The sequence below is a fragment of the Apteryx rowi genome, unplaced genomic scaffold (genome assembly GCF_003343035.1).
Source record: "Apteryx rowi isolate R43461 unplaced genomic scaffold, aptRow1 scaffold_59, whole genome shotgun sequence".
Taxonomy (NCBI): Eukaryota; Metazoa; Chordata; class Aves; order Apterygiformes; family Apterygidae; genus Apteryx; species Apteryx rowi.
In genome coordinates this window covers 3,264,642-3,278,067 of record NW_020450860.1, presented here as the reverse complement: position 1 = coordinate 3,278,067, position 13,426 = coordinate 3,264,642, and the positions used below count along the sequence as shown (strand labels likewise).

The window sequence follows — 13,426 nt, the reverse complement described above, 5'->3', positions numbered from 1 at the left end:
AATATTTTCCTCTCTCCTACCAGATCTTTAATGTGTTATATATGCAGAGGATAGGGAGAACAACTTAAGGGTGAGGTCAACAAATGCCGTAAAACTAAAATGCATTGTCTAAAAAGAACTGTTTATAAGTTTTTGTTTTTAGTACTTTCCTCATGGCATATATTTATTTTGCTTACACACAGAGCTTCTTGTGCTTATTTATTGTGTTTACATCACTAAATTCATATTACATGGAGAATGATGTTCATGTTTCAACAAGACCTGTACATATATGTTGTACACTATGAATGTTATATTTATTTCCATCCCAGCACTACACTGAGTGAAAAAAGACTTGAGCTAGTAGTTGGATTTTTGTTACAAAATCCACATATTTCTTCCAGTGGAAGTATAAAGATTGCATATAATAAAGATTACATTCCAGTATTATAAAATATATATTAAAATGTACTACAGAAATCTCTCAGTATTCAATCATAGTTTACTTCATTTGAATTTGATCCACTTAGCTACTAGATAAATGTTAGTTTATGACATAAAATAGTCTTAGTATGATTTRTTTTCCCTTTTTATCGTTTGTTGCTCTACCTTATACAGCAAAAGAAAGGGTCCATTCAGCTGACTGAGAAACCACTTTTAAGTTAATGTGTTCATTTCTGAGAGAGATCATGACGTCTGTAGCAATTAAGAGCATTTCAGATACTACTTCAGTGGCCTGCTTCTAACAGAGTACTAGCTGGACTTCTGACACCGAAAGGAAGAAACAAGGTCTTCATCTGCGTAGGTGGACAGGTTCCCCAGAAGGCATGACTGATGAGCACAGAAAGTGTATCAGTTTTTCCAGTTATTTCTACTTGCTTCTCAAATGTAAATGCTCCACCACTAAAAAAGAAAAAAGGATTACTTGCAGATACGCAGATGAATAAAAGGTTTTTTGCAGAGAACAAGGAATACTTATGTTAACCCCCACARTCTTTGAATATGTTAAAGCTTCACATTACTAGTAACTACAGCTAATCCTCCTATTCCTTTTTTATAATGACAGAAAAATTTTGTCAAACTGTAATTTACATTCAACTTCCCTCTGTTTTAGTAAGATACAGCATAAACTGCTCTAAACTTTGCAGAAAAAGTCTCTTGCAAATGTTAACCCTTTCTCAGTGGTAATAACTGCATCACTGTATCCCAGTCGTCTTGGTAGATCTGTGGTTCTTTCCAGTCTCTCTTGAGTATTTGTGATCTTGTATTCCTATCTCTAGAAATTATAATTATTTTTCATTTAAAAATTGGAAATAATTTTAAAAAATTAATTACTTCTAATAATTGGGGAAATAGTTTGTCATCAACTGAAGAAGGAAATTATGCTGCTTCTAGCTTTTACAGTTTGGGTTTGTGTTTTATTTAAGTCCTAAATTCAGTCATTTCAAGAGTATGAACTGTCATTTGCAGAAAATGTTTGTCTCTACCATTCTGAAAAAAACAAAAATAATGGAAGACTCGAAAAACACATGCATGAAGAAGAAATCAAGAAGGTTTTAAAATCTCTTGATCTGTTTTTGATCCCTACAGTTGATAATATTGAAATTAAATCAACAAATTGTCCATTGGTGAAGGCAGCTCTCCCCACTGAGAGCAAGTATCACTGTGCTCTTCACTATTTGCTAGTGCAGCGAACAACAGCACGTTTGAGTTGATCTCTCTCCTTCCTGGTTTTTAGACAGCATTTCTATGCTTTAATTCCAGTGCCTAGTGACACTGCAACCAGTGTAGAGATTTATTCCCTTGCAAAACAGATTTACTTGGGGTAATTTTAATATTTTATGCATGGATAGATTCATTAAGAAAAGGAGGCAAGGCAGAACTATAAAAAGAACTAATAATCTTGCTAAAGGAGCCATAATTCCCTATAGCACTGGAGGTGCTTCCGTTGGATGGGGAAGAGGAAGGTTGTATTTGCAGAGCCCAGGCAGTCTCCGCAGGCCGCCTCCGTTCCTGGCCCAGAAGCAGATCCCGGAGCCGACTTTCTTTGTCTACTCCAGGACCTTATTCAGTGTGCTGGGACCATTTCTGGCTTTGCTGGCGTAGGACGGAGCGAATCAGTCAATACGTTTGTCAAAGAATGTGTTTCTGTCCATCCARCGTGTTAGGTCTCAGGCTTTCTGCCCTGCCCCAAGTTTCCGTGCTCTCTCCCAGCAGTAGCAGTAGTGCACGTTTTTCTAGCCTGCTTCGCTGCAGGCACAGATATAACTAATCATCTCACCTGGAAAAAAGCTGAGAAAGCTGCTTGTTTGCAGTTTGTCTGTCAGGCTCTCTGCCTCTGAAGTTACTGTTGTTTTTTTAATATTACAGTAGTACCTAGGAGTTCCAGCCATGATTTGGGATGTCCTCACACTCGTAGCAAGTTAGGTACTATACCGACACAGACAAAAGTGGCAAGCTAAATATAAAATGAGAGAACAGATAAAGCTAGGTCAAAAGGAAACAGTAACAAAATAAATTTGGGCAACGGGACCACATTTAAAAAACAGTGAGATCAAACCCTCCAGAAAACTAGCCAAAAAAAAAGCTCAGCTATGCTTTTCCGCCTCTTTTCCATGTTCCATATTTCCATGCTTTAAAATTTTATTTTGAAGGCATTTAGGTATGTGCTGGTAGTTTGTGATTGTTTTCTTTTCCTGTGACAGAGACATATTTATTATTCATTGCAATAATTACTGTGTAATATTTTATATCAAAAGTTGTTCGCATTGCACAATCAGGAAATGCTTAGGAAGTGGCTCATTTAACTGTTCTGTTTTTAACTCGGTACCAAATTATAGTGAACAATCTGAGAGCTCTTCTGCATCTAGTGTGTCTTGTGGCAGGCTTTTCACTCCACGCTGGTCAGTGCATTCTCAGGAAATTTAAAATGCATTTCTCCGAAGCTTCTGTACATGAATTGTTTATAAAATAAGATTTTTACCCAGCATTTTAGTCAGTGTGTGCTATTTCCAATGGGACTGTGTTTCAGGATTCTCCCAGTGCTTTTATCACCCTGCTTCTCTGATCAAGAAAGTAATTTATTGCTGATTGCAGAACTCTTGAACTCAAGTCTGGCAGCTGCAGTGTGAAACTTCTCTGATCCAGTCTCCTAGTTACTTATTTACATATCATTTGAAATGATTTTCAGGGCTGTTTGAAAACCTCTTGACATTGCATTACCCGTGTTTCAAATCTTTTGGTGATTTGTTTTTTCTCTCTTTGTATTACAGATAACAGACGAGTAACTTTGGAAAGGTCTCGTTCTCGCCACAATGGAACGATCACAGCTGTATGATTCCTCTGATGCCAAAGAATTAGTGAATTGTTTTATTTACAATAAAATTGATATACTTTGAAAAGAGTTTAACAAACAAATTGATAATAATCATGAATGAATACTGGTATCAATTAAATCAAAAGATGTATAAATATGATGTATTTTTAAAGCTATTGCTAAATACTACACATACTGTATTTTAGTACCCCAACTACCAAGAACTGTAAACAGTGTTAAACAACAGGCTCTATATCTTATTTTCTTATGTTACTGTTTTTTTATTTTTATTTCTTTTTTAAGCTGGCAATTTACCTGAAAGGAGTTGGGGATTTCTAGGAAATCTTATATGGATAAGAAAATACAAATTTGTTGAAATAATACAGCTGTGGACAGGATCAGGTCATGGAAAGGACATGACTCCATTTGCAATTCTGATTTGGACATGAAAGGAGAAAACAAGAAATTAGTATATAAATGAATTCAGACATGAGCTGATACGCATTATCAGAGTCATTTTTGTAACCATGCAAAAGCAATGCACAGCCCCAGTCAGGTTGCTGAAAATCCTATGTCAGTGTAAAGCCTGGTGGATTCAGCTGTTTGGCTGCAAGTAGGATTTACCACATAGCTACACTTTTGGTGATTTGATGATGTATAGTTACTTATCACTGCTAAAAAAAAAAATAAATAAAATCAGAGCATAGGATTTTACCAAAGTTAAGTAATACCAAGGGCATAATATGTTTTTAACTGTATCTTAGGAGGGATTTTCTAATTGTGCACTTATATATTCTTTATACAGATATTTTGGGGGAAAATATAATTGTCCTATTTTAAGTGCTCTAAAAATACTTTACCTTTGTTTAGGTTTTTAGAGAAAAGTGACATTATGAATCTATTCAGAACTGCCTCTGAGTTTTTCCTCTGTTTCTCAGGTAAAATATGTAGTGGGATCTCTGCTGGTGGATTTTAGTGCTGAGGGTTAAGCAGGTAAAAAGCAAATTTTCTACCTGGAGCACTGTGCAGCAGTGAACAACGATTGCAGCAGTCCGTTTTTTTCGGGAAGCTCTTCCCAATCTCCCTGGTGTGCCGGCCCCTGCACTGCAGTACCTCAGGTGAGCAGTTGGCTTAGTAGCGGACACTGTGTGCGTTCTGCCGCTCAGTGGTAAGCTACCATTCCCTGTTTCCCCCAGCCTCCGGTCGAAGGTACAGTCTGTTCGGGTGGTCAGGTCGGCCCTGGCCATCCGTTGTGCTCTCGGCTTGCCTCGCCTGCGTGGGGCGGCCGGCGCAAGTGGGAGTTCCGGCGGAACTGCTCCCGTGCTGCTCAGCTATAGCCTTTTCAAGCACACGATACAGCGTGGTAGATGGCACTTGTTCTCAAATTATTGCTTTTCACTGACTGATGAATTTTATGAATATTTTTATTGCCTGAGGCTATGGGGACTTTTTTTTTTAATATTATGTAAACAGTGTTTGGAAGGTAAGGTGTCACATTGTTTTTTTGTGCACTAACTGCTAACTGTAGAGGAGCATTCGATACTGGGGCAGTATAACTTTGCACTACTGCTTGAGCCAAGCATCTTTGTACAGTAGATTCTTTTTGTTTTTCTAGTAAGATACTGTAAAGATTAGCTGACTAGTTTGGGATAAATTCTTATAATATCAGACTCTAGTGATCAATATCCAATTATCGCAAGAAAAGATACAGCTCATTTTCAGTCTACTATTGAAATAAAAGAAAAAAATTGGATGGGCTTCAAAGGAAACAAGGTTTTTGGCCATTGCTATATCTCTAGACATAGGAACGTGATTGAAGCCTAGTGAAATGTGTACTGTCAACTAATACTCTACCTAAATTGTTTGGGATTCGTTTCTGTTTTTTAGTAAGAGTTATGTGGTACTTCTGGAAAAAAAATTGCATGTAACAGGATTCTGTCTCCCTGTTTTTCAGGAAGAGATACAAAGAATTATATTCTGTTTTGTATAAGTTCAACATCAACCTTGTATTGAAGCAGAACTTCTTAATTGAAATATTAAATTTACAGTTATACAATGTGCTTAATGTACAAAGCTAGTGTAAAAGGATTAGGTGCATAATGACTATATGAATTTGTACTACAATGAAACAGTGTATTCCAATTCAATTTTTAACATAAGCGTTTTGCTGGGATTTACAAATACTGATGTAATCTTTATATGTAAAAACTCAACAGCTCACATTAGAATCTTTATAGCGTAGCAGTAATTATTAATGCACCAGTTTTCCATTTCCATTAGTTGTATTTTCTAAAAGCTGTCTAAGAGCTGACTACAGATTCTAAAGAACCAAATGTTAGCAAAAAGCAAATCCAAAATAACATCATCTGATACTTCTATTTTACTACTTTTTTTCGTATTTGAAACATTTATATAATTTCATGGGCATATCTGTTAGAACAAAAGTGTGTCTCAAAGGCAAACTAGTTTAGAAGATAATTTATGTAAATATAGGGTGCTTGTATTTATGAAGTCTAAAATATTTTCTGAAATTGATGCTGGTCACATTGTCTTTTGATAGTTTTTCAGTCTATATTAAATTGCAGATATTTTTGATGTTTTTATTATTGATATAATTTTCAGAATTGTCACATGTTTATCTAGTATCCTAGAAGTGTAGCACCTTCTTCAGAAATGCACTTGCCTTATTTTCTAATTTTAAAAAGTGAAATATATCAGTTAAATTATATTTGTATTCAAGGTAATCCCAGAAAGTAAATCGCTGGAGGATTCATACATAAATTTCTTGCTAATTATGTTTCACTATATGTCCTCTGAGACATTGCATTAACAATATACCAGCACATCTGTTTGCATTCACATTTTACCAGTTATAAGTACTGAAGAGATTTTTTATGATGTTACACTGTTTACATTTCTTAGTTTTTTAAGAGGAAAATATTGTTACCTTTGAAATGAATTGAACTAAGTTTGCAATTGACATGGAAATGAACCGTTAAAGTCATATACAAATATATATCTCTGTTGCTTAAAACTACTGGCTGTACAGATCAGAAATGTAAAGACACTAGACTTTATTTGCTCAAGTTTTATGCAGTTCGCTCAGAAAACAAGTGCAACACGATTCATATCATGTATGTTTGTCTGGGATTCAGCAAATGTCTTTTCCCTACAAAAGTGATGTTTTTTTAAAAATGTTAACCATATTTTGAACTGATACTGTAGCCAAAACAAAATTAGTGCCTCGGAAGGCATTGACAAACAACTTCAAGAAGTATTGCTGGAAATACTATTACGTGATTTGTTCTGGCTTTAGGCAACTGTGGTAAATATCAAAAACGTTATCTGAAATTATCTATTCTTTTTTGAAAACTTAGATACAAATGCAAACATTCCCATAGTTCCCTTTTATAATATGCAAATAGTTATGAGTATATGTCTATTCTTGCATTTTGGTGTGTGGTCTATGTACTACCTCAGACAAGTGCTGCAAAAACCATAATGTTTTCATGGTTTCTACCCAGACCACAATTCATCAGTGGCTTGCTTTAAAGTCATCCCACAACTTACAAATGGTTTGCAGAACTTTGAGAATCAGGCTGAGATTTCGGTTTGGCTCTCAAAATCCTCCTGTCTGTAGCATTCATTAAGAAAACTTGGCAATGTTCGGCTTTTGTATCCCTCAGGCACAAAGGATCCTGCTTTGATGGGTGATTTTAGTACTTCCTATATTGAGAATTATATAGCTAGTAAATATTTAAAGCTGGTAATAGTTACGTGGGAGCAAACTTATCTGTAAATGTAAATTGCTTCTTATCCATTAAACAAAGGCTTGGCTGAATTGTGCTTTAATGTTTGCCTTCAAATTGCTGAAAGGTCGGGCATAATAAATGCTAAGAGACAAAGCAGTGTGAAGGCACTGCATCTCATATGTGCCATAATGTATTTGCACATTCTGCAATTTAAAATAAGTATTGTAAGAAACCTCCACATCTCTTCTTCTACAGTATCTATGTACACGCCCACACATGCACAAAAATGTAAGTTAAAAAAAAMCCCAAAACATCAAAGCAGCTAAAGCCAAATCCCTCAGCTTCAGGTGTCTCTGTTTCAGAACACACATTGCTTTCGAGCACAAGAAAGGGAGTTGTGCAAGTCTTCTGATGAATTTTGCAGTCCTGCAAGCTGTCACTCAAGCACCAACTGATGTCATTAGAAAAATATTAATGGGTAAAGTTCTTGTAGTACTTACTTTAGCACTGTTTGGGGTGATACATATGCCACAGAATGTGAACAATAATCTATTACAGTTTAGTTATGGTCTGTTACATGCACCATTTGGTTTCCCTTTTGGAAGTTATACAACTCCTGATGCCAAAAAATAAATAAATAAAAAAGTGACAAAACTCAAAATTTCTATTATTTAACCAGCTCTGTGTTTGCAAGTTATGTTTAAAATAAGAATTTGATGAAATCGCAGCCTGGCCATTGTTAATCCATGTATTCTGAAAACTGTAATAAAGATATATGTAACATGATTTTGTTTTGTGAACCAATGTTTTACTTGTTTATAGTGATTATTACCTACTGAATATCATCTCCTCAAGATCTGTTTTGCTTATGTAACATCATTAAATCGAAAATTACTTGCCAATTTAGCTCACTGATATTTTTTGGATCTTTCTTTTTTTCACCAAGAAAATTATATTTGACTTGAATTTGGGGAAAAAGATGTCTTTAAAAATACAGTCGCCAAAAAATGTGCATAATTTAAAGGTCTTTTTTTTTTAAAGTTTTTTTTTTTTTAAGAAAAACAACAATGAAAGGCAATCACTAAAATTAAATGGGTCCACATTTATTTTAAATGGCTGGATTCCAATATAGGCCTTTTAAGCCATGGACATGGTCAATCAACTATACAGCTATTGCTGGTATTTTCCAGATTGTTTACTTTACTCAGTCACAAAATGGTCTTATCTGAGCAGAAACTTGACAGACTTTTCCCTTTACAATAGCCTGTTGCACGTTAAACAACTTAATGATGTCACCATAGCAGACTGACCTGACACAACAGTGTAGAAAGATAGAATTGAATTTCTGCAGTAACTACCTAAAGATCCCAAGTGAATGGGATTCTAACAGATATGATCAGCTATGTTGATACAACGCTCCTCAAGTAACTTTTTATATATGGAAAAGATAACCCAAGGGATGGTCGAAGGCCCTGTTTTATTTTAGTGAACTGAACTACGGTTAAAATGCACTATTTTAAATAGGATGGAAAATAGAGGTTTATTTGCTTATGGAAGTAACATGTAACAAAAGAAAACTTTTAAGTGCCGGCTATAAATGTAAATTCTGTGGTTGTCATTGTTAAGAAAATGTATTAATGGTTCCAAAAATACACCATATTCTTGTTCCTTGTTTGTAGGTTAATGTTCTTGACTTCCTAGGATGAGAGTCTGGAATTCCCATCGACCTCTCAGATATTTTCCTTTGAGAGGTTGGCAGGCAGGATTTGTGCTGAAACAACCAGCCAGTACCTCAATACCTTTCTCAATGGCAATCATTTCTGTTACTTCTTCACATGCTCAATTAAGAAATCCTCTGTGTGAACTTTAGATTCATAGCTAGTTCTGGCTCTCTGCCACATATATAGACTGCTTATGTTTTGATACTTTATGTATCTTTAAGTTATATTCTTCCCCTCCATTATTTCCTTCAGTCATCTTCTCTAGATAGCCTTTCCATATTTTGTCAAGGAAGTCAATATTATGGGGCTTTAGTAATATTATAAGAACATTCAATTGATTTGCTCAGAAGTATCTGATAAGTACTTAGTGACTATAATTAATCCTTTTTTATAGATGTGAAACTAAGATGAAGTAGAGAAATCCAAATAAGGTTTTTTTCTGCCTGTATACTGTGAGCAAAGGCAAGTTTAGTTTACTTCAACTCCCAGGATACTGAAAGCTGTGTATTTGTGTTAGTGCAGTAACGAGACCAACCCAAGAAACCCATCCGAGAAGCAAGGGATGTTTTCTCAGGCGCCACTAACAAAATCACGCAGCTTTTTGATTTCAACTGGCTTGCGTCCCGCCAGCTCAGGGCACAAGCAGAGCAAGCTTGCATCAGCCTGCACTATACTGTTGGAGATGTACTCACCGTGAAAGCAGCAGCAGAGCCAGGTCTTCAGGCCAAATTTTCATACGGGCAATGTGCCCAACTTTCTTCCATTGAAATAATTGATCTCTGTGTCTTAAGGGGCAAATTGTCTGTGAGGAATAGATAATTGAAAACCCGTGTAAGTGCTTATTGCTTTTTAAAGTGCCCGAGTCCTTAAGAAAAAAAATGAAATAAAACCTGATTCCTATAAGGCAGTGGTCAGATCTGGTGTTAACTAATTCTAATTCTTCCACTGATGCTACGCGAACCCAATACCAAGGCCTCTAATCTCTAGATGTTTCTCCTGTGACATTCAGAAATGTATGTTTTGAAACAGTCATTTAGACTACGAAGATAATTTCATGAATAATTACCAGGCTGGCAATATCAGTGGAGTTACAGGTTCACATCAGGCTATTACTGTGTTAGCACTTTGGTGCAGGTGCCCTGAAGCAGCCTAGGAGACGATTCCATTTGTGGAGGAAGTTGCTAATGATCACAATTTCTCAAAAATTCTTTAGCTGCTGGAGTAGTAAAAAGGGAAAGGAATTATTTTGAAGAGATAAAATAAGTGCTAACCAAACTATATATATTATAAACAGTGAAAAAGTTGCAAATTTAATGAAATAACCTTTTGATGTACCATAGCCTCTTCCCATACCTACTTAAGGAAAGCTCCCTTTTGCTTAATTGGTACAGAATCAGTCAACTTAAAGAACAGCAGTATTTGCAGATTAAAAAAAAAATAATAATAAAGCCAAAACTCAGTGAGACCTAATGACTGAAATCATTGCTAAGAAGAGAAATGATATTACGAAGTCAAAAAGTACTGACAGACCCGTAGAAAGACCCTTGCACTRTATATAATGAATAGTCCTAAAACCAATCTGAAGCTGCACAGACAGATCTGCCTACAAGCATGCTGGCAATGTACATAATCAATAGATTTTGAATTTGATCTGTTTTACATACGTGAAGGCTTTACTTATGTGAAGACTGGGATTTTGAAAGCTGTGGTAATATAGAATGGCCAAACCAAAATTCTACTCCCAGAAATTCTTCAAAATTCTGTTAAGTCAGAAAAAGTGTAATTTAATCTCAGGCAAATATATGTGTAAAAGTAATATATATATTTACCTGAAACTATTTAAAATCTCCTCAGAAAATCTATAGTTTTAATTCCAATGGACAGTGATTTGAGCAAAACTTAATGAAATTCGAACAGTACTGAAAATGGAATAACTCAGTATTTTATATTATAAGGCTTATGTATTTTGTATCTAGGTGATGAGTCTTGAAAGAGGTCATAGCATCTTTTCCTTAGGAGGAGATGTACTTGCGAACATTAATGAAGTCATTTTTTATTTCAAATAGCATAAGCTAGTCAAAACTATGAAAGAGGTTTCTTGTATTTCACCTGAATATGATTCTGTTTTCAGTATTCTGTTTTCCATTGCATTTCAGTGTCCAGACTTGTGCTCAAATTGTTAGTGTTTAGAAATTAAAATTGGGTTTTGAGACTGCCGAACTGCAGAAGTCTGCGAGTGTGTTATTTACGGGGGCAGAGAGGAACTTAGGCTGCTCTGAACAGTCTGCCCATGGAATAGCTTTTTTGCTAAGCTTTTTGAAACATGGGAATAAACTGAAAATGATTGAGAATTGTGAGAATTTTTACTCTGATTTACTCTAGCTCATCACAGGATGTTGTTGGCAATTAGGAGTAAAGCTTAGTAGTAGTGTAATATAAGTCAGTAATCGTGGCATCATTGAGTCTAAATAAATATTTTTCTCCCCGTTTATGAAAAGCGTAAAATTGAAAAGTGTAAGCTGGTGGGGTAAGGTGATTTCTACAACAGTGATAACACTGTGTCGTTTTCAGAAAGTAATCCAAGACAGTTTGAAATGCTGTGAGCTGTGTCCTTTTAGCTTTCATTTTTTGAGGAAAAGGATATTTGATGTAAAGCATTTCACCATCAAACAAAAAGCAGTAAAATCCAATCAGCAACAGTCATTTAATTATTACAGCTGAGAAATGCTCAGGAAAAATAAACAACTGGTGAACAAGAAGGATGTGAAAAGAAGATTCCCTGTCAGGAGAGCAGGGACGCTGCTATTGCTCTCTTACGCCTGTTAAGGCGGTGGGAGCACGGAAGGGCCCTCCCRGCTGGCGCAAGATGCGGCTGTAGGCCAGTGCCCAGCAGGGCAGGGAGGCAAGACAGGGGGACGGGAGCGCTCTCCGGCATCTCCGACGCTGCCGGCATTGCTGCGTTAGCTTATTGCATGTCTCATGTACGTTACGTGTTGCACTTCTCTCTGCAGCTGTAAAGGCTGAGAACAGGGTTTTAACAACAACAAAAAAATGCAAGCTCTGATTTTTAACCACGCTTGTACAGCGTGGAGGAATTCTGTGCAAGGCACAAGAGCTCGGTTTATGCATACGGTGCAGGATTGGTGGCCGTGGTCCCTCGATTCTATTCCCCACCCAACTGCTAACCTACAGCAAGCAATTTAATCTCTTACTTTCATTTCCTCACCTCTAAACTAAAGATAAATTAGCAAAGCTTTCACAAGATTATGCCATTATCAGCTTGATTTTTGTAAGGTTGGCAAATAAATTGTTCCTTGCACTGGCTGGATGAAGCTGTCCAAATTCATTTTGTTTTCCCTCTCTTAGGTAATACCTTAGCAGATTTCTGTAGTCATTCTGCAAACCTATTTTCATTTGCTCAGCATTAACAACTTGAGAATTCTGAACACTGAATTGCAGTCGAAAGAAAAAAATACTGAAAATAGAAACGTATTCAGGTGGAATACAACAAACGTCTTGTAATTACGACCTGCGTATGTTGTTTGAAACAAAAATTTGTATTGATTCACTTTGAGATACATAAGTTTGCTGTTGAGGTATTGCTGCTATAATGAATGACATGCAAGCGTCTCTACCACATACACAGTATGTTGTGTGATGTTAATGCTTTCTGTATTGATTGACTCAGATCCCTGTTCGTCATAAGCAGTAGCAAGCCTTAAAGCCTGATGCAGATGCTTGAATGTGATTTTGTTATGATGGAATGGAGCTTATTCAGCAGTCCTGCAATGATTAAGGTAATGAACGTAATTTATTGCCTCTTATGACCTAGTGGTACCAGAAGTTAAAACATAGAACTGTTGTTAAGGGAAACAAAACCCTGCTTCCAGAGCTAATAGACACAAGAGCACATCAGTTTATGTTAGGCAGTGATGAGCTACAAAATCATGCAGCTAGTACATAATGTATAGAGAGTCTTAATTAGTTCATATTTGGATCTCTAGATCTGATTAAGATTCCAAGCCAGACATCCAAAACGTTCTTCAGTTTAGTATTATTAGAGTAGTTACCTAACGTATTATCATAATGTTTATATGTACTATAGCTGATCACCTGGATGCTGCTGTAGAGGTTAGGCATATTGAGTCTGGCTCCACTGACTTTAAATGAATATTCTAAAGATTAATGCAATAACTGGCAGCTTTTCTGTGGATTTAGGAATCATACCTCATCTGTATATCATAATTACCTGTATCTATCATTTTTAAAAAAAGCAAAGTTCTTCATCAAAACCCAAACTGTTTCTTCATATAAAATATTTCCCCAAACCATCTGCAAGTGCCCATATAAATGCTTAATTTTATATAACTTTTGATTCTTGGAGCATGATAAATAGTTTTAAAAAATGGGCAAGATCAATCATATGAGTAAGCTGCTGTAATACATATTATTTTATTACACAAAATTTTTGATCTCATGAGTGGATAAAAGTAGCCAGCTCCCTCCATTCAAATACTCACATTCTAAGGTTTAAAGATGAGCTTAATTGTCATGTGAATTAAAAGTTATTTTATAAGTTCTTTATCACAAAACTCAGCATGGATTCTATTGGGGAGAAAATATTTTCAAGTATCCAGTTACTATAAACTTAACTCTAA

The 13,426-nt window shown here is 35.8% G+C and overlaps 1 protein-coding gene across 1 annotated transcript in view; it reads left to right on the top strand.

The window, feature by feature from the left end:
* Positions 1-7,833, top strand: part of DIAPH2 (diaphanous related formin 2) — a 292,492-nt gene extending 284,659 nt beyond the window's left edge. Inside the window, exon 28 of the mRNA XM_026082669.1 lies at positions 3,252-7,833. Within this exon, the coding sequence (XP_025938454.1) occupies positions 3,252-3,316 (65 nt within the window). The 3' untranslated portion in view covers positions 3,317-7,833. The remainder of the gene's footprint in view (positions 1-3,251) is intronic.
* Positions 7,834-13,426: the final 5,593 nt, after the last annotated feature.